This window comes from Sorghum bicolor, chromosome 9, assembly GCF_000003195.3.
Source record: "Sorghum bicolor cultivar BTx623 chromosome 9, Sorghum_bicolor_NCBIv3, whole genome shotgun sequence".
Taxonomy (NCBI): Eukaryota; Viridiplantae; Streptophyta; class Magnoliopsida; order Poales; family Poaceae; genus Sorghum; species Sorghum bicolor.
In genome coordinates, this window is record NC_012878.2 from 58,034,185 (window position 1) to 58,060,670 (window position 26,486).

The following is a 26,486-nucleotide window of genomic DNA, read 5'->3' on the forward strand; positions in this document are numbered from 1 at the left end:
GTCAACCAAACACTTGCCAATTTGGTCAAACTTGCCTAAGGTAAAGTGTGGCAAATTGTAGCTATCAACCAAACAACCCCCTAGTCTCCCAACTCACATCGCATCGCACCGCTCCGCATCGCACCAACTCCCGACCCTAGCGTCCTAGCTTTGGCGACCGGTGGGCAGTGACGACTGGCGAGCCCGGCGCTCCGGCAGCCGGCGATGTCCACGGTTTCAGTTCCGGCCTCCGGCTTGCTGCTTGAGGCAAGGTGAGCACATACACTAGCACATTTGCATCGAAATTATTAGAGAAAATGGCACTATGACACTATGTTCAGATCTTGTACGTTGCTTAAGCCTTGTTTAGTTCTCTACACGAATTTTGTTTTGGCGATGTTTTCGTTTGTATTTGATAATTATTGTCTAACCATAGACTAACTAGACTTAAAAGATTTATTATCTCATAAATTATAGATAAATTATATAATTAGTTATTTTTTATCTATATTTAATACTTCATACATGTGCTGCAAAATTCAATGTGATAAAAATGTTAAAAATGTTTTTAGTTTTTGGGTGGAACTAAATTAACAAAGCCTTGTTACTATTGCACATTTACATCAAAAATTTTTATATGCTCGGAATACCCAGCCGTAAAATCCTGGCTCCGCCACTGCCCGTATGGGCCGGCAACGGCGTCGCTCCCCTTCTTGAAGGCGTTGCCGCTGAAGTTCTTTCTACGCGTGGTCTGCTGCCCGCGCGGTCCCTCGGGCGTCGTGCCAAGCCTTTTCGTGCTTCATGCTGCTCTCCACTCAGGTTTGCTGGCTAGTGTTTGTTGTAGCTGCTGTTGTGCTCTTTCCGGTGGATGCTTTGCCACCGAGGTGTTTCCGGCGGATGCTTTGCCGCCGAGGTGCGTTGCTTTGCCGCCAAGGATGCATCTCCGGCAGGTGGGTCGTTGAGGTTGCTGAGGTGGGGACGGATGCTTGGCCGTCGGATGGTTGCTTTGCCACTGAGGACGCGTCTCCGGCTGGGTTGGTCGTCGAGGTTGCTGAGGTGGAGACGGATGCTTGGCCGTCGGTTGGTTTGCTTTGCCACTGAGGACGCGTCTCCGGCTGGGTTGGTCGTTGAGGTTGAAGAGGTGGGGACGGATGCATGGCCGTCAGTTGTCCTTATCTGTTGCGGCTCCGAACACTGCTGGCTACCTAGGTGTTGAGTTGTCCTTCTTGTTTTTGGCTTAGCTGTTGGGGTTGTTAGGTGGAGGACCCCCCCTCTTGTTTCTTGCTTTTGTTTGTGTTCTAAGTTTCAATGGTAATCCTTGGATTACTTGCGAACTCATTGTATCGGTTACCTGCCGTTTCTTTCGGCTCTTCTTCTTAATGAAAAACACGTGAAGTCGTGATCTCAAAAAAATTAAAGAAGAAAGATACCATGAATGTTGGTTGTCGTTTGTTGGGCATCTTTTCTCATGTCTTTTGTCGAGTCTTTGCATGTGCGGTCATTCATATTGCAAAGTGTCGTACAGATTTGATTTTGAGATCTGGAGCTATTCACAATCTAGTCTAGATATAATTTAGATGTAAATCTAGATATTTATGTGTAATCCAGAGTGTTTGTAATAATATTGACGTACCCAGTTATTATCTAATATAATTCTTCTTTCAACGAGAAAAAGAGACTAGTTCATCATATTGTGCAGCGATACTCATATCTTTTCAAATATTTATCTTGATAGAGAAAACATCATATACATGTAATGGTTTCTTTAAATAAAGATAAACCCCCCCCCCCCCCCCTAGCTAGTTTCAAATCCCATGTCCAAAATATAAATATAATCTATCTGCATCTATAACTTTAGCTTCGTGCTAATAAGTCTAACTTCACATAGACAAGCTACTAGTTCAAATAAATCACTGTGAAAACATATTTCATGTGGATCATTTAGTCAAGCTAATTAATCCGGTACAGTAGTATTATTATAATTTTCTATAAACTTAGTTAAATTAAATAATTTTGATTTAGATTACGGCTAAAGCATGACGTATGATTTGAACAGGGACTACTAAAAAAAATTATAAATCCAATAGCACCCTTTTTATGAGATTAATGAGCATGAGGCCAAGAAAACTTGTGTTTTCGAAATGTATATATGAATCCAGTAAATAAAACAAAACTCCATAATCCGAGGGCTCGGGAAAAAAAAGCAGAATATTTGACGGAAGAATAGCATATCCCTTGGAGCAGTCAAAGTGTCGTGTGTCCAATGGAATTATATATATATATATCCGAGTAGTGGTAGTAATAAATCTATATTGAATATATATGTACATGATAAGTTTATTCTTATTATTAATTTTTGAGAGATAGTACGTTTATTCTCATGAAAAGCGGTGTGCCCAATAGAGCAGTGTTTGGAAGTATTTGTTCTCGAATGGAGAAGCTGATGAACACTTTACATTGATTGTGATACTAGCTAGAATATAGCTTACATGTACATTATTTCAGCAGCATTGACCGATCATCGATCGATCAATGTCAGTCTAATAATTAACTAATCTACAATTGTACATCATATATATACAGGAGGGTAAAATTACGATGATACCTCTTCCTTCTTCGCCTCCTTCTTCTTCCCTAATATAGCTAGGTTTATTTTCGGAGAGCCATTGCACGGTAATAGTATAAGTTTACACCACAGTTGCAAAGAACTGTCATACATATATATTATATATAAATATATATGTACATGCATGGTTGTACGCGTCTCTCGGGCAGCCGTCATTTGTCTTAATCACTGGAACTTCATGTACTTGGCCCTGCTGGTGCATCCAATAAAACACATAATTAAGGGCCAATTTTTTTTGACTGAACAATTAAGGACCAATTTGGAACAAGTGCTAATTACTAGCTAGCGAAAATTAGTCCAAGTGCATCCAAATAGATAGGCTAATAGATAGGATAAATTTTTTAGTCAAGTTTCTAACTAGTTAGCTAGCTAGCCAAACTAAGTTAATTTAAGCTATTTTTTAGTCTAACTAACTAGTAGCTAGCCTTAATTAGCTCGTCTAAACAGGCCCTAAGAGATGCGTTCGTGCATGCAGCTAGCATGTGAGGGCATGTGTCAACGTAGCTTTGCTAGCTCTTCATATGTGTCAGACAACGGAGATGTCGGCAAAGGATGATATACAGGCCGGATGCATCATGCATGTGGAATTAATGTACACATATCTATCTAGTATCTACACGTATATATATAGCACCGTTTTGTTTGTTTTAATATATATGCTACATATATATATATATATGTATGTACTCCCTCAAGTTATTTAGGACAACGACATTGTCTCTAAAGCCTAATTTTGACTCATTGTATTTATAAAAATATTTATCAAAAGGTGGTATATGTATGCTTTTATAAAAGTATCTTTCAAGACAAATTTTTTTATATCGTTTCCACATTTTCAAATTCAACAACTTAAAGTTATTCATAATTTATATTTCTAATGTTTGACCCAAACCTTATTCAAAATAATTTTCTTTATGGTATGGAGGAAGTATCTAGCTACCTTTCCAATAATAAAGCTCATCACTGTCACACATGCATGCATCAGGATTAGATCTCATGTGACTAACCAGCAACAGCTCAACTCAACTGTAGTGCATGCCATGCATGTCCACAGTTCCACATGCATACACACCTAGACCTAGCTACGTACCAAACTGCCGAACTAACTGCGACGACGAGCCAAAGTGGTTGATGTGATCGATGACTAAGGTAGGTATAGTATATATATACCTGGTGTCGTCAAGGCCGCCGCCGCCGGCGGGCGGCGCGCTGCCGTAGCCGTAGCGGGGGAAGGGGACGCGGCCGGCCTCGATCTGGGTGACGTCGTGGACGAGCTGCTCGAAGTGGCGGCGCACCTCGTCGGCGGACTTGGTGCCGCCCATGTAGCGGGCGATGTTGTGCCACCGGTCCGGTGTCTCCCGGTCATACACCGCCAGCGCGCACTCGAACTGCTTGTTCTGCCGCTGCGTCCACGCCCGGGACGACGACGACGACGACCCGCCGGAAGCCATTTGCTAGCTTGTGTTCTGTTGATTCTAGCTAGGTCGAGCACGGGTCGCTGAGTGCTGCTAGCCTAGCTAGCTGCTGCTACGACTTCTACAAGCGTGAACTGTCAGTGTTAGTGTGTGAGATCGTTCTATATATCTAGCTATATAGCTTGCTACTTCCAGATGTCGAGAGAGTGCATGCATGCATGCAAATGGTTCGTTGCTGAGATGATGAAACTGGCTGGCAGGAGGAGCGTATTATATATAGCGTGTGTGCATGCACACGTATGGTACGGTCGGAACATGGTACCAGCCGAGCTCGCTGCTGACACCTACGTGACGTACGTGCGTGCTCCGATCCTTTATCTTTGCTTGGCGCTGCGTGTGCCACTGGCACTCTCTCTCTCCTTGACCATGGTTCAACATGCATGATCGATCCTGATATATCCGTGCTGCTAGCTCACGTTAATACAACCTACAGTTACAATCCACCAAAGGATAGCTAGACCAAAGGTTATAAACAAATCTAAATATATACACGCACGCATACGCGTGTTGGTGTGTGATTATTTCTAGCCTTCAAATTAATTAATTTTCCGTTTGGATCTTATTTGTACATTGATTCTAGATAGATGTAGAATATAAATTCTAGATAAAAATGCATGAAGGGTACGGTGTTTGAATCTATTGCACTTGCACAGTATTAAGAGTCTCCGAATAGTAGGGTTTAATTTGGATACATAGTTGGATTTTAGAATCTCATTCTACAATCCAAGTGTCTCATTCGCATTTTTATATCTGTTCTCATTTTTTCATAGCCAAGGCTTAACTCATTAATTAACTATTATATATATATATGATGTTTTTAAAGAATATAAAAATAAATAAGCATAATGAATATACTTTCAATATATATGAGTATAACAGTATTTTCCTATATTGTGGAAAAAAGTCCAAACTACTGCGCTCAAGTATAGCCTATGTTCAGTTAATCCCGTAAACAATATAATCATTTGGTTCAGTTTACTCCCCTCAATTATCCCAGCTGGTTCAATTTAGCCCCTCAATAAGATTTGTCCTTTTTGTTTCTCTACATTCAAGATGATTTTTAATTTCAAATTTTGTGAGGAGATAGCTAGCACCATATATAGTTTATGTTTAAAAATTATATCATAAATTTTATCAATATTTTGACATGTTAGGACATATAACAATAAATTAACATTATAAATACAATTGTATTTAAACGTAATGATAAATTTCATACTATGTTCAATATTACCTCACTAATTTTGAAATTAAATTTCAACTTGTACATAGAGAAATAACAAAGAAAAATCTTATTATTAAGGGGTACATTTTGAACCAACTTAAATAGTTAAGGGGAGTAAATTGAACCCAACATTAGTTTAGGGCTTATCTGGACATACAATACTTCGAGCTAGTAAGGCCTTGTTCAGTTCTCAAATTTTTGCGTTTTTGGTCACTTTAGCACTTTCGTTTTTATTTGACAAATATTATCTAATGATGGACTAACTAAGTTCAAAAGATTCATCTCGCAATTTACAGGTAAACTGTGCAATTAGTTTTGTTTTCATCTATATTTAACGCTCCATGCATATGCCACAAGATTCGATGTGATGTGGAATCTTGAATTTTTTTTGAAACTAGCCTTGTTTAGTTCCCAAAAAAATTTGCCAAATTTTTCAGATTCCCCATCACCTTGAATCTTTAGAGGTATGCATGGAGTATTAAATATAGACGAAAATGAAAACTAATTGCACAGTTTAATCGGAATTGACGAGATGAATCTTTTGAGCCTAGTTAGTATATGATCGGACAATATTTGTCAAATACAAACGAAAGTGTTACTTTTTCTATTGTCAATATATGTGTGATTCTTTACAAATCACTGATCAAAGTTTAAAATCTTCGAGTGAGGAGGACATATATTTTGGATTGTAGGAGTATACAATGATCGTTCAAGCTTGGATTGCCTTTTGGCTTTTGTGGTTTGTGCACTATACAAATAAATTCATGTTGCTGAATCAAAAAAAAATCATGTTGCGGTTGATATGTTGATCTGACCGAAGCGCGCGATCTGTTCTGTGCAAAGTTTTTCTCCTTTCTAATTGTGAGCTTTATCAATCTATGGAAGTCGACACGCACACCATCCCCATACCGGTCGTCTTTTGCTACGAAAACGAATCATAGCCTCTTGTTAATTATCAAAATCTATATCTTCACTAAAAATAAATATGCCACAGATTATCTTGCTAGAATCTCGATCGCTCATATATATTCTCTAGAAAGGAAATGCATGGTACCGTTTGTTTCTTTCGTTGAACGGAATGTAATAAAACACTAGCTAGTATCAATTGTGTGGTGCACTGCACTGTTTGAGGAGCATCTTGCAAGATGCTAGCTCTGAAAAATCACTTCATAACAAAGACCGTAAATAACATATTTTTTATATTCAGAAAAAAAAAGAAGGAAACTTTATTTCCTGCGTCTCACAAATAATATACAAGATGCTCCCACGGTGTGTGGAATTCTTCCAAGATCCTGCATTCACTGATGATGGGCAGGAATGATACGTTGCCGCTCTCAAATCAAATTATATCACACAAGTTGGTCTCCCCAGGCTAGCTGCAGGTAGGGTGCTGGATTCTGTTCTGGCAACTGCAGTCTAGCAAGAAGAACATATGCTGCCAAGGCCAAGCAAACCTGCATGCAGTTACGCGCGTAGATTCACACCGGGCCCTTTTGCTTTCCCCCTGCCTGGCCTGGGCTGCCTCCAAATGGAATCCTTATCATTTCTCTATATATCGATCTCAGGCAGCAGCTTACGCTTTAATCTGCAGTGGCATGTTGACATGTTGTTGTTCCTCTGTCGGCCAAGCAAGAAGGAACCAGTAGGTGCTGCTAGCTAGCTAGTCTGCTACTGTTGCCCGGAAAGCTGCGAGAATCCATCCATCGACCGATCGATGCCCTGCCCCGCTCCATCGAACTTTTAACAGTGAAGCTGGTCATAGCCTCCACAATTATTGCGCCGATTCTGCTCGCGCCACTGTGGTTAGTGTGACTGTGCTTGTACGATGACCCTGCATCGTTCAGAGCCGCGCGTTGGTTTTCTGAAGAATCCGGCCATGGACGGAGTAGAAGCTGCTGCATCGTTCAATTTGAACCGTGTGGTGAGGTTGCCTGAACTGAACCCACCAACCAACCAAATAGGCCCGAATTCAAAAGCGGCGCAGCTTTTCTCTCCATCAGTATGCAGATTACGAATTCGACCTCCACGATGGATCAGGCTGCAACAGCAGGTTACAGGTGTGCCAAGAGATTCCATTCCTTCAGAGAAATTCTCTTCTCCTACCGAACAAGCCCCTGGGGAAGAATCTTGAGACGAGACGAGGCGGTGCTGGCCACGCGCGGCGCAGGGCGCTGGCTTTCCGGGTAGGCTGCCGCCGCTGTGCTGGGGCTGGGCGATAAGCATCTATCCGGCCGGGCCGGATCTCTCCGTATCAGCGGCTACAGGGACGGGTGTCTGTGTCTCCCCGGCGATAAGATATCGTCTCCGGCGGCCGCCGGCTTTTGGAGATACCAGATGATGAAAACAACGGGGACCCCCGGGATATATACACTACTGTCTATCTGCTGTACTGTAAAGCTAACCTTGCACGCCCTACCTCTGCTGTCTGGTGCCTGTTTTTTTTTCACCCGTAAATTTTATTCAATTAACGTCTAATCCTCCTCCCTGTCGTCGCCGGCTTGCCAAAAATTGGCATCTCGGATGAAATGATGAGTGACATAAATGACGAATTTTCAGTCTCAAAGTATGGTGTTTATCTGGAGACTGTAGATATATTCAGCTAATCGGATGACATTATTGTTGCAGTGTTGCACTATGTATGGAGTTTGCATGCAGCAAGCTATCCAAGAACAGCTCTGCAAGTAGCATGAATGCCTGTGGCAGCAGCACCGCACGGTTCTGGTGGTGTGCAGATGAGATGCTGAAAGTTAGGCAAGCATGACTTTCAGGTTGGCCAAGATAGATGCTCTGTTCGTTTCAAAACAATGGTGCTGTAGCTTGAAGCCAGTTGATAGTGCAGCACACATCTTGGTCGACGACAACATTGAATTTTTAATTTATTTTCAGTGCTCTCTTTAAGAGGGTTTTCAGCGTTCACCTCTACCTCTACTAGAACAAAGAGTCAATAATACTTTCTGAGCTTATCAAATGATGGGCCTGGCCCATAAAGCTTTGGGCCGGGCTTCTTTCCAAATGACATGGAGAAGGTTTTTCATCAGACTCATAAGCAGCAAAGAACTGAACATGGATGCTGACCACTATTCTTGCAGTTGGCCATTAAATTTGGACATAGTAAATACTAGAGAAGTGGTCATGCCTGGTTCATTTCCAAAAAAAAAATCTGGACAAGCGGAGTTTATTTACAGTATACCTACACGGTTTGTTTCAAAGGTTCCCTCGAAAGCTTGAGCACAAAAAATGATAGCAATAAAATTTAACCAAACATGTAAGCCCAGATGATCAGATCCATACAACAAATACACTACAACGACTGGGCTGTGTACATCCTCGGATGTAGAGTCCGAATTTTATATCCATTATCTAAAAAAAATATCCTATAAGGTTCTCAACTTAACCATCAATGTTTGAACACGACTGGAACAGTGGAACTGGAACCTAGTATCTCATATATATATATATATATATATATATATATATATATATATATAGCAGAAAAGAAGGTTGTAATAAGAGAGCCAAAAGGTCATATATAAGATCTAGCACCATCGACAGAGCATCAGCATACAAAAATTAAGGGCTAACCAAACTGCGACTGATGTCAAAATCTAGGGCAGCTGAGCCCTGATAAATGCACCCATGGATCGGGGTACTCTTCATGGACCTACTCACGACTTCTCGAGAGCCGCACTAGTTTTTCCCTTTTTCCTCCAAAGAAATGGTGATCACCGTACTAGTTGATTTTTTGTGTCGGAAATATAATTTTATCACTATTTTTATGATAAGGAATATATATATACATGTTAATTTTCTGAGTGAATCCATTTTTCTAATGAGTTAGTAATTAATTAATGTATAAATGTATTTTACAGGCCACTATACTAGTATAGGCCGGTTTAATTGTTCACTCGGCTCGAATAAAATGGGCAAGGAATCTTCCCAAATGGAAACCACGAAGCCCGCTCTGCTGTTTCTCATGATAGCTGGGCCGCGCCAAAGGACGCAGCCCACGCGGCGTGGCGTCGTCGTAGCGGCTTGCGGGGAAGCAAACGAGTAGCGAACTCAGGATTTAGTACCAGACCGGCTAGCGAACGACGCAAACACCAGCTTATAAGCTCAGCTGCCGTAGCTGCGCCGTCTCTTCGGAGACATCTGATAAAATTGGAACCTGGCCTCCTTGAAGTACACCCCAGGCTGCAAGTTTTCCCTTGCGAATATGCCCCTGAACGGGTTTTTTCAGGTCCTTCCGACTTCTGCAGTCTTACATCATGGTACAAAACGTTTTTGCACATTCACATACCACTCCCTGGCCTTTATTTTGTCTTGCAGATATGCCCTCAGTCCCTCTTTGAGCAGCTATGCACCCTTCGATCCTCACTGTTGCTCTTCGTCCAGTTTCAAAAAAAAAAAAAAAAACTCCAGTAGATCATAGAATCCTGTGACCGGGACACGCATTACTTTTTTATGAACAAATACACAAAAGAACTCTTTAGACTTCAATACGTGAATGTGGTCGTAGTTTTGTCAAAAACTAACATTCTTCTCAAAATTCAGTTTCCTCTTCATGATTATGCTCAAAACCTTGTTTTCATTTCACTCACCTTACGAGACCTGTTGTTATTCAGGTAAGCTTTTTCTTCACCCATTACTAAGCGCCAAGGAGATTGACATTTGGGCTTTGGGACCGATTACCTCGACTAATCTTGACACCGACACTTGTTGATGCAATGATGTATGTATCTTGATTAACCGGTTAAACATTGTTGCTACTCGGAAGCTACTATCGTGGTGACAGACTGTCCATGCATGTGTGCTATTAAGGCCATGTGTGCTATTAAGACCAGTCTCAATGAGAGTTTTACGGTCCAGTTTTCAAAACACTTGTATTTTAAAAGCAGTGTAAAAGAGTTTTATCCCTATAAAACTATCTTTACTTCTAAAAATGAAACTCTTATCTATATTCTCATGAAATTCTTATCATCTCTCTTCATCAATATAGTGTCATGTCAGCATATCTAATATGTAACTCTCGTAAAATCCCACTAAAACTGGCCTAGCAGATGGCAATTTGGAAATAATCATGGTGATTGCTTCTATTTCAACTCCGTTGACGACCGTCCCTAATGACTATTGACTGGTCCACGTACCACCGCCTATTCAGAGCAACATGCACATGGTCCACGTACCACCGCCTATTCAGAGCAACATGCACACCGGTACCAGTACTATGCCTGTCTTAGGGCTTGTTTGGCACAGCTCAACTTCACTAGTAAACCTGTTTTTTTAGAAAACAGTTTCATGAGTGACTTTCTAGATGAAGCTGAGCTGTTTTGAAAAAAGTGTTTGGCAAAATAGCTTCACCAACTACTTTATACATAGTTGAGAGAGAGAAATGAGGGAGGAGCTGCAATAAGCTACTTTTTTTCAGCTTCATCCAACTTATTTCTTTGTGAGATGAGAGGAAAAACAGCTTCACTCATAAAGCTGTTTTGGAAATAAGTGTTTGGTAAAAAAAACAGCTCATGAAGTTGTTGTGAGCTGTACCAAACAGGCCCTTAGTGTGTTGACTTGTTCAACCTATACCTGTTTCAACCTTTTTTTTTTCTTTGAGTGCAGGACTATTCTGCTACTATAGCAAGCAAACCCAATGACTCGTGGGCTGGGCCATGCAATGTACTACGAGACTCGTGGAAAATTGGACCCAACCCAACATTTGCAAAACGAAAATTCATTTCCTTTCTGTGCTCCTCTCTCCGAATCCGAACAAAAAGCCTCCACGCTGTTACACGCGATGCGACGGATGCAGTTGCAATATGGAGTCCACGTGGCACGCGCTACGTGGCATTGTGTGTTAGCAGTGAGTTGCCAAGGCCTTGTTTAGTTGCCAAAAAATTTTGCAAAATTTTTCACATTCTCCGTCACATCGAATCTTTAGACGTATGCATGGAGTATTAAAAATAAACAAAAATAAAAACTAATTGCACAGTTTGGTCGGAATTGACGAGACGAATTTTTTGAGCCTAGTTAGTCGATGATTGAAAAATATTTGTTAAACACAAACGAAAGTGTTACAGTGTCGTTTTTCCAAAATTTTAGGAACTAAACAAGGCCTGAGTACGAGACTACGAGCGCGTGGCTGGCCTGTCCCGGGTGGGTGTCCCCGTCCCCGTCCTTGCACCGCCACAGCTGTGCCCTGAAAACTGCAGCTGCGGCGGAGGACGATGAAGAGAGGTGCTGGGAATCGGAATCCGAAAGGAATGGTCCTCAGATTCCTGGGCCGGCCGCCTGTGCATGTCCTGCCGCCCGGCATAAATGGCCAGCAACGACGCCCTGGCTGCTGCTTTGGGTCTTGTTTACTTCCAAAAAAATTTTGCAAAATTTTTCAGATTCCCCGTCACATCAAATCTTTAGACACATGCATGAAGTATTAAATATAAACAAAAATAAAAACTAATTACACAGTTTGGTCGGAATTGACGAGACGAATCTTTTGAGTCTAGTTAGTCCATGATTGGACAATATTTGTCAAATACAAACGAAAAAGCTACCGTGTCAATTTTACAAAATATTTTGGAACTAAACAAGGCCTTGCTTGCTTTGCTTCCATTCCATTCTTCTTTATTTAAATTTAAACACCATCAAGATCGCGATTACTGCTGCTGCTGGAGGAATAGGACGGACACGGACACGGACACGGAGAGGAGAGGAGAGGAGGTTTCGTCAATTCCCCATTGTTGCCTTCTGCTTGGACATTACTACCAGCATAACATTAACACCGCAGCAATCACTGTTACGGCCTTATTCGTTTGGCTCATAAGCCATAACGGAAAAAACTGTTGGCTGATTTATTATAAGAGAAAAATATTTTTGAATGGTTATAAGATTTAGTCACTTTTATTTGTATTTGACAAACATTGTCCAAGACTAACTAGGCTTAAAAGATTTATCTCGTGAATTATTTGTAAACTTTATAATTACTTATTTTTTATTTATATTTAATACTCCAGGCATGCATGTGCCGCAAGGTTTAATGGGATAGATAATCTTATAAATTTTTGGGTTTTTAAATGCATCTAAACAGTCCCTTAGTAATATATATTCAGAACAATGGAGGTTTTGTCAGTGGACAGGACGTGCCTGTGACGGAGCTAGGGCCTTGTTTAGTTCTAGAAAATTTCAAGATTTTTCGTTACATTAAATTTTTTAAATCTTTAAACGCATACATAAAACATTAAATAACTAATTATAAAGTTTGTTTGTAATTTAAAAAAAGTCATAGCTAAAATTTTTCGTCAACTAAAGGAGACCTAGGAGTAGTACTACTATATTATGTGACAGACGCACGTTCGACGAATTCTTCGACATGTAACAAAAACAACTTGGCGTGCTGGAACATGCATGATCAGGATGTCTTGCGTTCTTTCCACGTCACCATACTTTACTAGCGCTAGCTGCAGGTTGTATCCACCATTAAACAAGGCCTAAAACAGAGGCTTCTTCTACTCCACATGACAGGGCAGGGCAGAATTATGATGGTGTGTAGGTCAGCAGGCGACCGTGGGAGGTACCAGTAGAATATTGCAGCTGCTGGCATGTAGGTCCGTCGTCAATGATCACACGAGCTGGTTGGTGGAAGAGCCTTGACTCACAGCATCAGCATGCAGATTTGTTTTCTTTCTTAAACTTAACTACTGTTGGATAACCCTTCTGACATTCACATTCTGAAGCATGCAAGTGTGCTACTGCTAGCTAGCTATGAAGCTGCAGATTAATCTAAGTCGATAAATCAATAAATGTAGTAGGTTTAATATTGTTGTTTCTTTTTTTATTTTTTATTAAAAAAAAAAAGCAAAATGAAACCTAGAGCATGCTATGCAGTGTAGCAGTGTAGCAGTAGCACTGCATGAGAAAAGTGAAAGCCCGGGATTCAGATGTCTTGTCGTCTAAAGCACACAGCTAGTAGCTAGTCTGCTCATTCTAAAAGTGTCCTCAGCAGTTTATTTTAAGTTAACTATATTTCAAAGTAGAGAATGGCAGCAAAGCATGGTGCATTCCATAACAGCAAAGGAAGCAGACTAGCAGACAGCAGCACGTACCATCAGCATGTGAGCATGTATATATGACGATAATATAAATATGAATCATATTCGTACTTTGAAAAATAAATATGAATCCGTCGATCTCACCCAGATTCGTGATCAGATGAATGAATGAATGAATCCCTTTTACGCCGTCCCAATTCTCCTTTCTTTCCGCATTCTTTGTATCCAAGGCATAGATTCCTCTACTTAAAGTGGTGATATATTTATAATTTAATAATTCATCAAGTGTTTGATCCGCATCAGGAATCCTAAGCTTTCGATCAAATCGGAGTCTTTTTCACACGAGAACTGACAGCAGATGCTGGAGATTTTTTCCCATGGTGCATGCACACAGCATACAGTACTCAGCTGTCTACTGATTTGGCCAGGCAAAAAGGGGCCAAATACAGGTATGTGCTGAAGCGGCCATTCTGTTAGCCCCCCTTTTTTTCATTCTAAAGTCTAAACTCAGAAGTTGCTTTCAAATAAAAAAAAACATGGCAGTATATTGTACTATAATTGCTGCAGCTTACTATACTTTGTACAGCACATAGTACTATTACCAGAAGGCAATTAGTCATGTCATTTCCTTACAGTTGATTGTTTGTTTGCAGGATTGGACCTGCAGATTGAAGCAACCAGGATCAATCACATGCCTGCAAATCTTGTTCACACATGGAGACAAGTTGACGCTAGATCTTCTCCACTGCACTCAGTGACATAACAAGCCCGGCCACTGCATCTATCTGCATGCATATGTAGTACAGTAGTGGTTAGTAGAGACAAGGAAATGGCTGTTGTGAGTTTGTTCCTAGTTCGTTGTAGTCCCACAGCTAGAGCCACACACACACACATAGGGCGCGGGGAACATCTGGCTCCATTACATGCGTTTGTTACCTGGAGATAACGAAGAATGAAGAACAGGTTGGTCCAGCACGCCCATCGCAACAATAATTGGACTCACCCTCACCGGACCAGTAGCCTCACGTAGGCACGTCCAAACTAATTCGCCAACAAGAGCAGAGACAAATCCCATTGATTAGAAGCCAACGAACAAACCAACCAACCAACCACAAGGGAAGCCAAAAATTCCCCGGTAAAGCATTTGTTTGTGCAGGCCCTGAATCTGAATCCCTGTAAAATATTGACCCCAACAACCATGCATATACAATATACCAGCAGCTAGTACAGAACAAGCACTATCTGAGACGGCTCATGGATGTGCAGCACTGCAGATATTCTAATCCCAGATGCCTGGGTCTTGTTTAGTTCTCAGAAAATTTTGTAAAATTTTTCACATTTCCCGTCACATCGAATCTTTAGACGCATGCATGGAATATTAAATATAGACGAAAATAAAAACTAATTGCACAGTTTGGTCGAAATTGACGAGACGAATCTTTTGAGCCTAGTTAGTCTATAATTGGTCAAATACAAACGAAAGTGCTACAGTGCCGATTTTCCAAAATCGGCAACAACACACAGACACCACGCCGGACGGCCGGAGCAGGGACAGCGACGCGAGTGACGCGAGCCAGGACGAGGCATGGTCCATGTGGAAATGCTAAAGAAATAGCAGCTGATGATGATCATGAACCTGGCCTGGGCGTCAACGTCGTTGCTCTGGGGTGTGCATGAAATGAGCGTCGCTGTCCAGCCCATAAATCCTGTGACTGCGACTGTGTTAAGGCCATTAATTCTGAAAGAAAGGTTTGGGTCGATCGGATTGGACGGTTAACTGACGCCAATAAAACTCCTCTTTACTGGGTTAAGTAAGGGCTTGATTGCCCAGGCTAAGCATGTAGTTATTCGCTTGAGTTTATCAGCCGATTCTATCAGCCATTCAGCTGTGTTTTTCTCTCACAATAAATCAGCCAATCGTACTTTCTGCCGGAGTGGGTGGCCTGGGGAGAGGGCCGGGAGAGGGAGGAATGATGGGGAAGGGACACCGGACGGAAGCGGGAAAAAAAATAAAAAGGCAACGATTCGTGGCGAGGGAACAGGCAGAGGACGCCCAAATGAGACCCTCCACTCGCCGTGTTCGCCCTACAATCCATTCCATTCCATTGCCATGCAAAAGGTGGCTCATCATGCGGTTCGTCGTCCAGGGACGCCGTGGATGATTTCATTGACAAAACACTGATGGCTGCCTGCCCGGCCAGGCCAACGGCCATGGTACGCCTGCCACACCCAGCGTGCTCCCGGCGACGACCCTGGCGTCCGGTCGGCAGACCGTCCCCTTTTCCCCCGTCCTGCAGAAAACGAAACGAGCTGCAAGAGCTGTGTGGGAGCGCGGCACACGCGCGCGCGTGCGCGCAGATGCAGCCTTGTTGCCCGAGCCGTTTCTTTCTTTCTTTCGCTCGCTGTCAGTCTGCCACGGCCGGCACGCGAAGACGAAGCAAAGGTTTAGCGTGCAAGTAACCTCGCGCCCGTCCCGTCTGCACCGGTTTAGCGTCGTCTAAACCATGACGAGATGCACGGATTATTAGTAGTGTCATCTGAAAGCCTGGGGGCTGGAGCAGAGAATTCGCATGGCACGGGTACGGCCGGCCGGCCGCAAGTGCGTGTACTGACAGACAGAACCGTTGGGGTTTTTATTTGCAGTGGGTTCGTTCCAGGTCCGACCGGGACCGGGACCGGGACCGACCATGCGCGTGGCTTTCACTCTCATCCCGTCATCCGTGTCCGAGTGTCAGCTACTCAACGACCACGAAACAGACACCGTGCCTGACCGACCTGGGCTCAACAAATTTAAAGCCGCAAGCCATGGCATTTATACAAGGGTGGTCGATCGACCACGGAACAGTCACCGACCATGAGCCACACACACACACACACACACACACACGGTCTGTTGCGCCTGGGTGGCTGATCAGGAGGCAAATCCCGTCGTTTTCGGCACGTGAAACGCACAAGAGCACACCTCTCGTCGAACAGCGAGGGAGAGAGGGAGATGGTTGGCCATTGGATGGCTGATGGAGTGGGTGTCGTTGTCCGGGTGTAATTCCCCCGACTCGACCGATCCGATCCTGTCCGCTCACGCTCCTCTCTCTACCCCGCCCGTCAGGGTTCAGACACATCGTTTTCGCGGAGATTTCTGTAAAACTCGGCGCGATCCGTGCAACTGTGCGTGCGTGCGTGCGTGGCTCGCCATGAACCGGAGCTGTCGTGCTCGGCCAGCTCGGGACATGGACATGGCGACGCGGGCAAGGACTGAACATGGAGGGGGGCATCGCTGTCCACGAGCCGAGCCCTCGAGGCAGAGACACGACACTCCGTGTGACAGTGTGTACATGGATGTTTGACTCTGACGGCATGGCAGCGCCACCGTGCTGGTGTACACCGTGCCGACTTTTGGTTTGGGTTTGTCTCGGCTGGTTGGTCCCAGCGACCCAGCAATCGTAGGCGCAACGTCCGGCGATCCAAAGGGGGTAGTCGGTAGAGCACTAGAGCGGGCCTCCTCTTCGCAGCCTGAGCTCGATCCCTCCACTTCCACGGCGGGCATGTCCGGCTCTCCGGGCGTAATGCAGTGCAAGGACCGTGGTCCGTGGTTGACCAACTGCACGACTCTCTGCCAACCGCACGTAGGAGGAGTCCTTTTGGAGGAGCTGGAGAGAACATGCGTGGTCGATCCCATAGGTTTAAGCGGTGATTCTTGTTTTTTGTTCCGTCGGTACTCAAACTTGTTTAAAGTATATCTATATCTCTTTTTTTTTTCAAAAAGACATCAATTATCTGTAATATGAAGTATATCAAAAAGATATCAATATATTTGTAAGATGAAGTATATCTATATCTTTTTTTTTTCAAAAAGATATCAATATACCTATAAGATGAAGTCTATCTATCCCTTTCTTAAAAAAATATGAATATAAAAATATATTTAATAACAAATCTGATTGTATTATAGATATTGATATTTGTGGTATAATTTTAGACTTTAGTCAGTCTCAAAATAATTTAACCTAGCATCGATCGCAGTTAGATTTTTCCCCCATTGGGGAAGTAAGTTGTTTGAAATGTGTTCGCCAAATGAGTGAATGTTGTCGAATACATGGAGATAAAAAGAGTAGGATCTAACCTAGCCGTTACAAAAATCTCGAGGAAAAAGAAAGAGGTGCAACTCGGCGGACAAAAAACCGTCATTCAACTCAGCCACATAAAACGTCGTGTTTGGATAACGTACATCTATTTATCATTACCCGAGTGCAGTCGAGAGATATTTGTCGTTTCGTCCACATTAAATCGGACGGTGGAGGCGGCGATCTGCATGGCGCAACGTACGTACGCACGTACATGCACTTTTTGTATACCCCGGAATAGAACGGTAACCATCACTATGATATTACCAAACATTGTTACCAAATTTGTCATGACACTTGATACATCTATGTTATCTTATCATACGTTTTAAGATAAAAGAAATGACATTTTACCCTTGTCCAAAGTCATGTTTAGTTCACTCGATCTATCTAGCACGCTGCTAGTACTAGCACTTAGTAGGAGTGTAGGACGGAAACACAAATGATTACTCCTGCACAAAACCTACCCTAGAAGCGTGCCAAGGATGATTGATCCCACCACCATCGCCGCCGCAACCCAATCCAAAGCCAAAGCGTCCGTCGCCACGGTGAAAACCGCAAAGCCGACGCCGACGCCGACGCCGCCGTCTCCCAACCCCAACCCCCCCCCCCCAACGCCCCCGCCGCAGCTGCCATTCAGGCAGGAAGCGACAAGGACCCGCGCCGCCGACGCGGTTCCGACCGCGTCTCCTCCTTGGACGGGACGGACATCCCCCCCCGCCCGCTCCGACCCATCCATTCCATTCCGCTATCCGCTCCAGCGAGACAAACACTTTTTTTTCCGCGCGGCCGCAACGCGAAAACAGCCAACGCCAACACACACGGGCCGTGCCGCTCCACGCCTCCACACCGCGGCGCCCATGCCAATTTGCCATGCCCCACAAGGACGAGGGGACACAGGCGCGGCGGTTTTTTTAGTGGCAAAACACGGACGGACACCGTCCCAAACACCGCGACTCCCGAGTAAAGCCCTGCCTGCTCCCCCCCTGCGCTTCGTCTCCTCCCACTCTGACCTCGCGCAGCGCTCGCCTCCCTCTCCGTCCCTCTCCTCCACCTTCCCTCCCCCAAACCCCTGTGCACGGAGGGTGGTGGGAGAGGGTGCAGGGGGCAGGGCGGTGAGAAAACCCTAGCGCGCTCTCGCGCGTGAGCGAGCGTGGCGGAGGCCATGGACGCGGCGCGGAGGGAGAGGAGGCACCACCGGAAGGCTGCTGTCGGGGCGGCGGCGGCGGGAGCGGGGGGCGTTGGTGGCGTGGGAGGAGGAGCGGCGGCGGCGGCGCGGGCGGCGTATGGGGACGTGTTCGGCGGGCCGCCGCGCTTCGCGGCGCCGTTCGGGGGCGCGCCGCTGGACTACGCCGAGGTGTTCGGCGGCGTCGCCGCGACCTGCTCCATCCCGTACCTCGACCTGCCGCCCGCGCCCACCGGAGGCGGCGCCGGCGCTGGCGGTTTCTTCGCATGCCGCGGGAAGGGGGACTACGGGGAGATCTTCGGCCGCTTCGACTTCGCCGACTTTGCGTTGCCGTACGAGGACCTCTTCGGCGCGCCGCAGCCCGAGCCCGTGCCAGAGGCTGCCAGGGAGGCGGACCCGGAGATCGCCTCGTCGTCCAGCGGGAGCTCCACCAGCAGGTCTGTACTGCGCGCTCTCCCTCCCTCCCTCTGCTCCGACATTTGTTGCCTGCCTGTGTGTTTGTGTTTCCGGCGGGGTGAACAGTGCACGCGGCCCGTGCTGCTTTCCCGGTTTGGGCGTTCTTCGTTTGCAGACGTGGATTTGAAAGACGGCCATGAGTGGGGTTCACGATTTGCTTTCTCCATTCGGAAATGCGACTGTGTCACGTCGTAGTCTGTTGGTGGGTCGATTGGGGGTGGGGATTTGAGGGCTTTTTACCTTGCACATCTTCCGTTCTTCTCGTCGTAAAGGCGCCTCTACCGATCCTCCTTTTTTTTTCCCCGCTATGCTCTCCGTCCAGAGTGTTGTTTGTGTTGGAGTCTTGGAGAAGCTGCTTATGCGGCATTAGGCGTTTCTGCGATAGTTTTTCATTTTCTGGTTCGTAAAGGTGTCTTCCTTCTTTGAGGGGAAAGCAGAGCCTTTTCTGCTCACTCATTATTCGTCTTAGCGTGAAATGGTGCCATCAGGTGGTTTTGTCATTTGCACCTTTCTTTTTTTGGTGCTTCTATGGCATTTTGGGGTTTCTGTTAAGGATCAGTAGCTGTTTGCGAGCTGACGTTTATTTATTTTTCATGTGAATATATATATTGTTGGAATTAAGATGTATGTGTTAGGTTGTAATCTCCTGGTGGAGATCCTCTTATGGTCTGCAGACATTACGAGCACAATCTATTTCATGGATTAAAAAAGTTGAAATTTCAAGAAGAGTAGGATGAATTGATAATAAGTATTCCACAATTGCCGTGGATGAAATTTATAGGATTGGTATGAATTTCACTGAGCAAGCTTGGTACAGATAAATAATCTTCAGTGCTTCTTAAAATCAAGTATAAGGTTGACTTTGGTGGTGGAAGCATGTACATTGTATGTTATTCTGTGGTTAGTGGTATGCACAGAAATGGACATCCCTTGATTTGTGTTTTTCGCCCATGTGAGCAGTTTCCCTGTCTCATTCAGTTGTAACCAATCTTCCCTAATAGATTCCATGTAACCATTGGCGAAGATTTTTAATCATGGGCCCACCCACCTTATAGGCCAAATGAGTTGGTGCTCCTCCATTATTTGGTGAAAGATCTACCAGTGATTGTAGTAAAAGCAAGGAACTGGAACTCCCTGCTTCGTGCTGAGAAAGAAGCCGGTGCCACATAACAATAGGAACATGTGGAACTGAAGAGGGCATGGTAGTTGAGTAAATCAGCCAGGTCAGTGCAAGAGGTGGTCAAACCACACTTTAGCATGGCCGGTTGATGTGTTGTACTGCTAGGGAATGGATGCATTAAACATGGGTGCACTATGACCTTGCTGGCCAACCTACATCTGATAAGTTGGTGAGGCTAGTTGGCCATGGGCTTTGCAAGGAGAATGAAAACCACCACGGGAGGTGAGATAGGAGATGGGAATCGGGTCAATTTCCTTTTGCATCTTGTCCTTTTTCTTTGTTTTTTTCCTTCCTTTTTTAGGTCTTGTCCATAATGAGTAGATGTGTTACTTGGTGAGGCGGGGGGTTGTAACGTATGTATATCTTGCAGTGCTGTATGCTTCAGCATCCATTTTGACAGGGTGCTGATAAAGGTAGTGAGCGATGTCAACATGTTACATTTGTAATATCTACTGCCAGTAATTACCATCAAATATTTGCATTTATTATCTTATATATGAAGTGCATCTCAGTGAAAATAACATGCAGCAAAATGCAGTTCAAGCAAAAACAACCAAGTTTGATTTTACAATCTGCATTCTGTAATTCAGCAACATGTTTAGTGTAACATGATTGTTCCACTTTTTTTTTTCATGTTTATTTTGACCGAAACTTTTTTATTCATGTTTGTCCCCCTGTAATCTGCTTTGGTAGTTAAAAACGTGTCTGTGCTTCCTATCTGTCACATGGTTTACCATCAGCTTTTTGTATTAACAGATCATCGTTTAAAAAAGAATCCAGCCAGCTGGAGGATGAGCCTTCTATACTTCCTCAACACTATCAAAATCTGGATCATCGTCAGCACTTTAAAGACCATAAGTTTTCTCCAATATCCTTCTCTCCAGACACAGAAAGTCCGCAGTTTGTGATATCATATAACAAAACTACTGAGAGGAGACCTGATGATCTAATTGAGATGACGACCTGCACAGCTAAACCTTCGTTGGACTTTGTGATTGATTCTCGCAATTTGTCACATGATCCAGCAATCAATCATGTTTCAAGAATTGACAATGGCACAATGGCCAATGATGATAATAATAAGAACCCAAGCTCTGCTAACACGAGTGTGCGGAGTCCTGAGAGTGATTTTGCAGTTGATCAGAAGCAGCAAAGTCCATCATGGACACCTATTTCTGGAAGTATATCAGCAAATGAAAGCCACAAAAACTCTGATATTCATTCAACACGCAGTACTTTAATGCCTCCTGATTATGCATTTCTTCGGGTATCTGACAGTGATGCACAGACACAACCAATCAAAGTACAGCCAATATTGAGGCAGCAACCTAAACTGCTCAACAAGAAAGAGAGTGCAGCTAAAGGATGCGTCAATATTGTAAACCACAATTGCTCTCCAACTTCTGCTGCACATACCACTTCAAGTAGCAACATACCTCATACTGACAAGAAAGTAGATGCCAATCCAACTTCTGCATCAGCAGCTATGAAGGAGGCAATGGATTTTGCTGAAGCTAGGTTAAAGGCTGCAAAAGCTTTGTTAGAGGGAAAAGGTGACAGTTTTAAATTGCGGAAGAAGCCAAGTCATCTTAGAAGCACAAGGTCTATGGAAATCAGGTCTCCTATTTCTGTAGATGCCGATGCTTCCGAACAAAAACTATCGGTGAAAAAGTCATCGAAAGAAGAAAAGAACACTGATGATTCTTTGTTTGACAAGCATAGAAAGTTAAATGCAGTCAGATTAGATCATTTTGATGACAATGGGAAAAAGGCACTTCCATTGGAGAAGCCTCAGCACATGTTGCAACACTGCACTGAGTCCTGTCAAACTTCCAGTAAACTAGAGAAACTAGGCAACTGGAAGTCAGGTAATGACTTTTTTGAGTTATCTGGAGATGATCAGAAATGCAGAACTGATGAAGCCACAGAGGGAGGTGATAAATGCAAGCAAACGGATCCCATTACTAGTGTCATCAATGATCAGAGGGAAACTGAATTCAATGCAGCAGACTCTGACCTGGACAGGTATGAAAAACTATGGGAGGTTAATGATGGCAGGAATGTGGGGGTGAAACATGTAAATCTGAGGGAGAACAAGACGGCTCCAGTGGACAAAGATAGGGTGTCTGTGATTTTAGAACCTTCTACAGAAAATATGGCACACCAAGAGACTCATAATTCAATTGGTGAGAGACTTGTAACACTGGAAAATGCTAAGGAATGCCATGATACTGATAAATGTCTTGAGCTTCCTACAAGTGGAGCCTCCACAAAGCTGGATGTCTTCAAGGACGTGTCAGGTTCATTACCAGAGGCTTGCTCACCAGTAAATGCCAGTGATCTTAGTGGCCATGGTAATATTAGTCCAAATTTAAGTCCATTAGCAGGAACATCACAAGAGGACAGAAACAGTAAACTGGCACCAGAAGTATTTAGGGATAGCAGGATGCAACACACTTTTCTGAGTAATGAAAAGTTACAGGAATCCTCAGATGTGTCTAATGTTGCTATTTCCCAGGGAAGTAACATTAAATCATTGATTTTAGAAGAACTTAAAGAATCTGATGTATGTGATGCTTTCACGAGGGGACCTAATAGAATTGAGCAGGAAGCTGAAACTTATGGAAGAGAAAAATTCAGCTTTAGTGATGGATCGCTCTTGCTGCCATCACACTTCCATAACAAAGGTGCCAAGATAAATTTAGTCTCTGAAAAAGTACAGAAAGTCGAAATTGATAAGAAAGTTGGTCCATGTGCACACCCTGAAGTAACAATTGTGGATCTGGATGCTGATTGCCCTAAAGATGCGAATAATGTTATTCTACAAAATGATAACTTTGCAGACCCAGAAGAATCAAACATGCTGAATGTATTTGAGGTAGCTAGCAAGTTGATCAAAAGAGAACTGGATCAAGAAATGCATGGGTCATTAGGGCATGGTGAAGAGGAAAACATGGAAGAAGGAATGGATGCATTTGTCTCTGATATTAATGGCAAAGATGCAGATGAAACCGCATTAGAAAATAGTGAGTGGACAGGTACTGAAGAAGGATCTGCTCGCGTTAACCAGGAGGACCAAAATTCATCTGGAAGCACCAACAGAGGAAAAAATGATGTAGATGCAAATCGCGATACAACTTGTGATGAAGTTGGATCTGAACCCCTTTCAGGTGATGAAGTTGTCATCAAAGCTACAATTGATAGCATCAGAGGGGTTTCCAGCAGAGGAGAAAGAGAATTACCAACAGAAAGGTCTACATGTGAAGATCATAGGAAGGCAAGCATAATGGAAGAAAAAGATACTACAGCAAGGATATCAAAGGCAGAACATGTACCATCTCCCTTGGAGACGATGTGTGGTGTAACTAACTCTGCTGAAGCTCCCACATCAGTAGAGAACATGACAAGAGCAGATAGTGCATGTGAGAAGGATAAAGGGCCTTCTCAAAGAGTACAAGAGAAAAAGGAAAACGAAAGGATATTGGAGAAAGAAAGAGAACTTGCTGAGGAGAAGGAAAGAAGGAAATTGGAGAAAGAAAGAGAACTTGCTGAGGAGAAAGAAAGAAGGAAATTGGAGCAAGAAAGAGAACTTGCTGAGGAGAAGGAAAGAAGGAAATTGGAGAAAGAAAGAGAACTTGCTGAAGAGAAGGAAAGAATGAAAGAGAAGGAAAGAATGAAATTGGAGAAAGAAAAAGAACTTGCCGAAGAGAAGGAAAGAAGGAAATTGGAGAAAGAAAGAGAACTTGCTGAAGAGAAGGAAAGAAGAAAATTGGAAGAGGCAGAAAGGGAGAGGGAGCGTAAAAAGGATAGGCTTGCTGTTGAAAGAGCGACAAGAGAAGCACATGAGAGAGCATTTGCTGAAGCTCGTGAAAAGGCAGAAAAGATGACTGTGGAAAGAATTACTGCTGCACGGCAACGGGCATCTGCAGAGGCCCGAGAGAAAGAAGAGAGAGCAAGTGTTCAAGCCGCTGCTGAAAGGGCTACTAGAGAAACTAGGATAAGAGCAGAACGTGCGGCAGTTGAGCGAGCAACTGCTGAAGCTCGGGAGCGGGCAATAGAAAAGGCAAAGGCTGAGAAGGCTCTCGCAGAGGCAAGAGAACGGAGGGAACGATACAAATCCTCTTTCAAGGAGAGTTTTAAGTCCAGCAATCAGGTAGGTGTATTTTGTTGGTATGGTCCATTGTGTGATGCAGTTTGAAATTCAGACTCTACTATGCAACCTTGTTTTTTTTTTTTGGTTTCCCTTTTTTAGAGAAAATGCTGACTAGATATAAATCTGGGTTCTGGGTACAGGATATTCGACAGGAGTCACAATTTCAGAGGGCAACTTCTTGTAATTTCATTCGAAACCCAGATTCCGGCAACAGAGGTACTTAATATATTCAAGACTTTATTGTAAATAATGTTTTCCGAGGATGCCTTGCATGCATTTTGTAAAAATATATTTGGTTGTTACTAGTCTAATTTTCTGCTCTTTGATATTTGTTGGCTGCAGTGGCTGAGGTTGAGTCCGCCTTAAGACATAAAGCAAGATTAGAGAGGCATCAACGCACAGCTGAGCGTGTGGTATAGCTGATACTCCTTTCTTGGGTTTTCGTATTTTTTTACCTTATGTTTGTCAGTAGTTTGGTGATGTGCACATTCCCTATTTTCAGACAAAAGCGCTTGCTGAGAAGAACATGCGGGACCTGCTAGCTCAAAGAGAGCAAGCAGAGAAACATGTAAGACATTTACACAGAGAGCATTCTCACTGTATCTGCGTTTATTCATAGTATTGGTGTTTATGTATTTCAGAGGCTTTCTGAATTCCTGGATCCTGAGATCAAGAGATGGTCAAATGGGAAGGAAGGAAATCTGAGGGCCTTGCTGTCCACATTGCAATATGTAAGCAGTTAAAATTTCATGCATCTTTAAATCCGTAACATAGAACATGGAAAAGGTTGTCATGTGTTGCTCTGTTTTCCCTGGCAGATTCTTGGTGCTGACAGTGGCTGGCAACCAGTGCCACTAACAGATCTCATTACAGCTGTTGCTGTGAAGAAAGCTTACAGGAAGGCAACCCTTTGTGTCCATCCAGATAAATTGCAGCAAAGGGGCGCTACAATCAGACAGAAATACATCTGTGAGAAGGTTTTTGATCTTCTTAAGGTATGCACTTTGTCCACATTGAATGCTCTGGTCATTTGGAGCTCCATTAGCAACCCTTTCTGTTTCTGTTGCATTTCCGCAGTCTCTTTTTTTCTTTCCTCTTTCATGGAGTACTTTGTTTACAAAACTTTGGTTTCTGATTTTGCAAAGTTTCTGGGGACGCCCTAGATATAATGATTCTAGACAATTTCCTGCGCTTTTGCATGAATCATTTCCCTTTCCCCTCAACTTCTTAAGCATACGCTGGTGTGCCCCTTGTGTCTCCCCCGTTAACCACGCCAATCTGAAAAATGCACGCACATTCGTGGAGGCAATTTCAAAGAACTTATACACGTTATCAGATACTTGATTCACATTTTTGCACTGCCAGAACTGTCTGTTTGAAAACTTTGCATTGCTTGCAAACCAACATTTTTTTTACTGGTGAAATGCTGCTGCCGAAACTTCATTTCTGCATACACGGCCGTTCCCTCTTCGCACTCATATCTGTGCCATGTGATGATTCAATGAGTAGATTAAATGAAGCAGGAAAAAGAAAAGGGCAGAAACATTGCTCACCTGTTGCACCTATTTTGTAGGATGCTTGGAACAAGTTCACATCAGAGGAGCGCTAGGGTGGAAGCAAAGCGACCGCTTATTTTGAGGCAGGCGATTCGTTATTAGTATATTTATATAGCGACATCGTTAGTTTCTTCATTCAAAATTGATGTAAATATGCAGTTGTAGCCTAGATGTCCGTCAGAAACAGCGCAAATGATGCTGGTTATTACCTTTACTCAGAATCAGTTCAGCAAAAAGAGCTCCATTGCTCCTGCTCATGCAATTCGCCGAGTAGCTGCTGCGGCAGCACTTTCACCTACCCAACGGCAACGTCGTCGTCGTTGTCAAATGCCCAATTCTTTGTTGTCCGATTATGGGTCGAAATTATAGCTTGCTTGTATGGTTCTACCCAATGCATTGGTAGAATCAGGTTGTCTTTTGGGCGGATCGGATTGGATTGGTTAGGTCGGATAGCCCATGATCAGATTTTAGATCCTCTTTGATAGAGCTT

At 43.7% G+C, this 26,486-nt stretch overlaps 2 protein-coding genes across 3 annotated transcripts; one reads left to right on the forward strand and one right to left on the reverse strand.

Moving 5' to 3' along the window:
* Positions 2,412 to 4,248, reverse strand: LOC8064724 (protein RADIALIS-like 3). Of its 2 annotated transcripts, none has more exons than XM_021448290.1 (2): positions 3,776 to 4,248; positions 2,412 to 2,795 (listed from the first exon to the last, which is right to left on the reverse strand). In XM_021448290.1, the coding sequence occupies exons 1-2, from the start codon at positions 4,054 to 4,056 to the stop codon at positions 2,771 to 2,773; spliced, it is 306 nt and encodes a 101-aa protein (XP_021303965.1). In that variant the 5' UTR covers positions 4,057 to 4,248; the 3' UTR covers positions 2,412 to 2,770. The 2 variants fall into 2 exon arrangements, with proteins under 2 accessions (XP_021303965.1, XP_002441575.2); XM_002441530.2 differs by having other exon boundaries at positions 2,412 to 2,798.
* Positions 18,314 to 26,294, forward strand: LOC8083807 (titin homolog). Its single transcript, XM_002440266.2, has 8 exons — positions 18,314 to 19,088; positions 21,044 to 24,440; positions 24,581 to 24,656; positions 24,783 to 24,853; positions 24,943 to 25,008; positions 25,082 to 25,171; positions 25,259 to 25,435; positions 26,014 to 26,294. Exons 1-8 carry the CDS (start codon positions 18,631 to 18,633, stop codon positions 26,047 to 26,049), a joined length of 4,371 nt encoding a protein of 1,456 aa, XP_002440311.1. The 5' UTR covers positions 18,314 to 18,630; the 3' UTR covers positions 26,050 to 26,294.

Excerpts from the sequence above, each read along its gene's own strand:
- LOC8083807 (XM_002440266.2), top strand. The coding sequence starts at position 18,631 with ATGGACGCGGCGCGGAGGGAGAGGAGGCACCACCGGAAGGCTGCTGTC. Across the intron at positions 24,441-24,580 it reads GTTTTAAGTCCAGCAATCAG|GATATTCGACAGGAGTCACA; the intron begins GTAGGTGTATTT and ends TTCTGGGTACAG. Across the intron at positions 25,436-26,013 it reads AGGTTTTTGATCTTCTTAAG|GATGCTTGGAACAAGTTCAC; the intron begins GTATGCACTTTG and ends CCTATTTTGTAG.
- LOC8064724 (XM_002441530.2), bottom strand. The coding sequence starts at position 4,056 with ATGGCTTCCGGCGGGTCGTCGTCGTCGTCGTCCCGGGCGTGGACGCAG. Across the intron at positions 2,799-3,775 it reads GGCGGCCTTGACGACACCAG|CAGGGCCAAGTACATGAAGT; the intron begins GTATATATATAC and ends TGGATGCACCAG.